This window comes from Trachymyrmex cornetzi, unplaced genomic scaffold, assembly GCF_001594075.2.
Source record: "Trachymyrmex cornetzi isolate Tcor2-1 unplaced genomic scaffold, Tcor1.1 scaffold539, whole genome shotgun sequence".
Taxonomy (NCBI): domain Eukaryota; kingdom Metazoa; phylum Arthropoda; class Insecta; order Hymenoptera; family Formicidae; genus Trachymyrmex; species Trachymyrmex cornetzi.
Genome location: NW_017299849.1, coordinates 108,814 through 114,173, shown reverse-complemented (window position 1 = coordinate 114,173; position 5,360 = coordinate 108,814). Strand labels below are relative to the sequence as shown.

The 5,360-nt window shown below is 38.2% G+C and overlaps 1 protein-coding gene across 1 annotated transcript; it reads right to left on the bottom strand.

The window, feature by feature from the left end:
* Nucleotides 1-215: 215 nt before the first annotated feature.
* Nucleotides 216-3,723, bottom strand: LOC108765796 (uncharacterized). The gene is made up of 2 exons (XM_018514642.1): nt 2,562-3,723; nt 216-817 (listed from the first exon to the last, which is right to left on the bottom strand). The coding sequence occupies exons 1-2, from the start codon at nt 3,721-3,723 to the stop codon at nt 216-218; spliced, it is 1,764 nt and encodes a 587-aa protein (XP_018370144.1).
* Between the last annotated feature and the right edge of the window lie 1,637 nt (nt 3,724-5,360).

Genomic DNA, 5,360 nt, shown 5'->3' with positions numbered 1-5,360 from the left:
CATTCACAGATACAACGAATTAATTTTTCGTCAGCGCCGCGTAAGAAAGTTGTGCGTTGATTTTTGTTCAAATGATAGAGCGCCGCGAGGAGACAGGCGTTTCTCTTACCGATCGAATGTATGGCGATTTTCGTCGCACTGTGCGATTTCTTGTTAACCACCTTCATCGCGAGAAAAATCTACGACTGACACGTACGATTACCCGTACTTGCTTTTTATACGAATTCCCTAGAAAATGATCTACGTGCCACGTAGATGTAATGAGTCGTATCCTCGGGAAAAATACATGTTCGAAATCGGTACTCGTTCGGGGTTGATTGTTTCAGATCGAGCAACAAATAACCGTGAGGCCTCGACGTAGCGTCGTAGTATGCCTCTTCTAGAAATTTCGGATCGTCGGGATAGATTTGACGCGCTAAATTACGAATTTGAGCGCGATCACTTGGATTTTTGAAAACGATGATGTAATTCGCGTTGAGTGATATATCGCGCTGACCACGTCCCTGATGGAAGAGATTCTGCGAGATAAGAATGACACTGAGATTCTTGTGATGACTTCCTTTAGTGAAAAGATCCACGATCGCGTCGCTCGACGACGATTCTCTCATAAGATCGTCGATTATCACTAATTTCGGGGAGAGCGGATCGTTCGAGTAATCCTCCGAACGAGGTAATCCCTCGCGAAATTCAATTACGTTCTTCTTCGTCGCTTTAACGTTAATGCGTCGCCAATTCTGTTCTTCGATCTCTTTTTCACGATCGTCGTATTGTAATTGTCGATAAGCTTCTTGCCACTCCGCGTAATAAAATAAACTCTCTCAAAACACACGTCGGACATGAGAGATAAATATCGGAGGAAAGTTTTTACGAAAATCGTCTTTCCGCAACCGGTAAGACCGCATACGATAGATGTCCAGGGATGTTTCCAGCGCTCGTCCATTTTGCGAAATGAACAGGCGATTACCGTGCAAGACTTCAAAAGCAAAAAAGAAAAGGGTAAAAAATGGCGCTTAACAATATTTTCAAGAATGTGCAAAGGAAAAATTTAAGCAGGGAGATAAGCTAATCGACGCGACAAGGGCCGCACGTGGCGTACCCCCGCGTACACTGTTAGAAATGTTCATTTCATTAACTTTTAATGTATATTGGTGAATGAAGTTTAATTTCTCTGTAACTGAAAGGACTATTAATGCACATGTTAATGAAATTTAAGTTTACAGTAACTGAAGAATTAAGTGTAATGAAATTTAATATACTTTTATAAATGACATTTAATTAATCGTAATTGAAATAACTTAATGTACATATTAATGAAATTTAATGTACTTTTACATTTACGAATATTAATAATATTTTAATTAAGCCTAATACTATTAACGCTTAATGTTATATATGTTTAATACGTTTCTTACATGTCATTAACGTAAATTACTTTTCAATTACAGATCTCGTACTTTTCATTAACGTGTAAATTAATTTCTACAATAATGTGTTCATTAATTTCAATACACACGTTCATCACATTTAAGACTACTGTAATTTAGTTTTTATTTACATCATTCATTACATTTAATTTTGTGCATAACCACATGCTTCCTTTACATGTTAATTAAAATTCATTGAGAAATTTCTAACAGTGTAGGCTAGTCGGGGGGCGGAGAGCACCGAGCCGCCTTCTGAGCTGCCACGTTGCGACGCGCATAAGCTTATCCGCGACGAAGTCAGCCTACAATTCTTTCGGATATGTGAGAGGACGGGGCACCGCCGCTACGAGCTTACATGCGATGCCGTGGGAAAAAAGCTTATAAAGGAGGAAGGAAGAAGGTAAAAAATTTTTCTTGTGTTTTAAATATAAAATATTTTATTTTTATATATTTATTACTTATTTCTTACAAAAAAGGGGAAAAAGAGGAAAATGAGCTTTTAAAGTTGTTTTTTATTTAATCATTTTTTGAACGCCTCGAATACAATACAATTTTATATGGTAAAAAATATATTTATATTTTACATTATAAAATTGAACAACAATTCTAATACTAAAAAGATGTATAAAACTATAAAATATTTACAAAAACAATATTCATATTTTACAAAATCTTACATTATAATTTTACATTTTTACCTAATTATACTAATGGACGGAAAACTCGACAATGTTGCTAACATAAAACGAGAGAGAAAGTTCGAGCGAGAGAAAGGTTATTCATCTACGAAACCGTATGGAAAAGAATAATGATTATTAATAAATTTACGTTTTACCAATACCGGCGCACATGACTTTGTCTCGTTTCGTGTTATAATTTCATGAAACGCAGTACGCCGAATTGCTGTAAAATGCAAATTTATCACCGCTTTCCCCGTTTGTTCTTCTGCTTCTCGCCTTTTTCTCTCATTTTCTTCAATTAATTTCTTAATACTATTAAAATATTTAGAACGATCGAATTCTTAAAATTAAGTGTTGTTCCCTTATTTTACAGACCTCATGCAAGCGTCCTTCTGGCGTACGAACGATATACGCGTAAAATTTTGGACCACCCAAACAAACGACTCGATATAACTACCGCGGCCGTAGCTTTCGAGTTCATCCGTCATATCGCCCAGAAAATTATCCGTACGCGGTTCGTACTCATTCGGCTCACCGGTACTTAAGTAGATATATGAGTCTGTATCGTAATATAAAACGCGTTTATCTAATTTTTCTAAATAATCGTATAATTTTAATCTCGCTAACGCCGTCGTATTTGCCGCGATTACGACGTTCGTCATCGGAGAAGATGCGACCGCCTCTTCACGTAGCCGCCACGAAACATACTCGTATATTACCTCGTTATTGACGGGTAATATATCAGTTACCTCATGCTCCGGACTCGTGAGTAAAGTCATTAGTCGTTGGTATGACTTTACGATCTCAGTATTAGGCAGATTGCTTCGCTGGCAGAATTTTCCCCAAAATGAATTTAGACAAAGCTTAGCGACTGAATGCAAACCGGGATTTCGAGTAATGTTATTTCTATCGAGAACGATACCCTCGGTTTTTTCGTATTCCCTCAGGAAACGTTCCTTAGCATCGTCATCGTTATCCCCGCATTCGCTCGACCATCCACTAGCTTCCTGCTTTAATTGTAGAAATGTATTTATATATTCGGCAAACAAACCTCCCTGCCGAGTATTGGGATCGTATCGTGTGACTTTATACTGCCAAATTTCACTAACGCTCGTCACGAGATAGCCCTTCTCGATGGCTTTGCGTAATTCGCAGGATACCCAAGTACCTTCGAATTCACGCTCGTCGGGACGATCGTGAGTGCACGTTTCCTGCGAGAAAGTTTCGCAGCAGCTTCGACACAGTGCGAAAAGCAGCTTTCCTCTTACTCGATACGGGAGTACCGGATGAAAGAGATTACGCGGCGGGAGCACCTTGCAGCGTACAAGACCTTCGACCGAATCAAAATTAAAATTTGGCGCTTCACCAATTAACTCGTTACAGTCCTCACCGACATAAATATCGGGGTGACCGTATCGAGGGAAAGCACCCGTTTTCAATACATACGGATACAAAGAGCATACGTCCACATAACGTATTTTCTCTGTACTCGTAATTTCATATCGGGTAGCGATGTTTCCTGTACGACCGCCGAAAAACGCATCGCGCGGGTCAAGAGGATCAGATTGTAATAGCGTGTGATTCTTGAGAATATCATGCATCTCAAGATTTTCACGCATTTCCCGGTCAAAGTTCCACTCCTATTTCTCTATAACGTGGTATCCCCGTTTTCGTAGATGATATATCGATGATAAGTCGAGTTCGTTCGTAACGCGCGTCGATCGTATCTCCACGATTCGTGGACGAAAGCGTTCTGTCGCGATTTACCTGAAAGCACGTCGGACAACCATGCCAGAAACATTCGGGGAATTGAAGTGCGTAACGCTGTATTCCGTCTGCCGATTCCGACTCGTAGTATCCGTCAACGCGCCTGCCATCAATCTCGTACTCGCGCCGACATTAGCATCACGCAAGGTATCCGACCGATGGCTAAAACCTCTTGAATGTTGTTCAGGATCATATCCTAGATAACATTCGTTAAGATCAAGGTCATTGGAGATTGTTTCTCTTATTTTCATTTTTGCACTGAAAATTCATTTTTATGTAAAAATGAAAATAAGAGAAACAGTCTCCAATGACCTTGATCTTAACGAATGTTATCTAGGATGTGAGCCTGAACAACATTCAAGAGGTTTTAGCCATCGGTCGGATACCTTGCGTAATGCTAATGTCGGCGGCGGTACCGTAACATTCGAGCCTTATAACTCGAGAAGTACTTAATGAAAAAATATTTTATTATAGTGTTTTGGAAAGCTCTCGAGACAAGCTACAAGAATATTCAACGAAAAATGGGGCTTTTTAATATTGTAGGAATCTTCAAGACGAATTCAAATCACTGTCAAAATGTCATTTTTGTTGATGTGTTATTGATTTTATTGCATATTTTATTAAATAAGTACATGTATATATACGGTGTCCAATTTTAAATGACAACCTCAAATTTCTCTTGAATAGTGCATTTTAGAGAAAAATGTTTCAAACAAATGTTTTGTGACTTCGAGGGGGACATAAAATGGTATCATTGGTTTGACCTTGGGTGGCGTCGTTAAGATCAGGGCAAGGTCACTTCGAATTTTTTAAATGGAAACTTCCATTTTTCATTATATAGTCTTGTAACTTACCTTGAGAGCTTTTCAAAACACTATAATTAAATCCATTTTCATTAAGTACTTCTCGAGTTATAAGGCTTACAAGTTACAGTACCGCCGGCATTAGTATTACCCAAGGTGTCCGACCGACGGCTAAAACCTCAAGAATTTTATTCAGGATCATGACCTGGATAACATTTTTCGAGATCAAAGTCATTGGAGGCTGTTCTTCTTATTTTCATTTTTGCACTAAAAATTCATTTGTACGTAAAAATGAAAATAAGAGGTACAACTTCCAATGCTCTTGATCTTAATAAATTTTATCCAGGCCATGATTCTGAACAACATTCAAGAGGTTTTATAGCCATTGGTCGGACATCTTGGGTAATGTTAGTGCCGACGGTACTATAACTTTCAAGCCTTATAACTCGCAAAGTATTTAATGAAAAAATATTTTATTATAGTGATTTGAAAAGCTCTCAAGGTAAGTTACAAGAATATATAATGAAAAATGGAATGTTCCATTTAAAAAATTCGAAGTGATCTTGCCCTGACCTTGACAACGCCACCCAAGGTCAAACCAATGATACCATTTTATGTCCCCCTCGAAGTCACAAAACATTTGTTTGAAACATTTTTCTCTAAAATGCACTATTCAAGAGAAATTT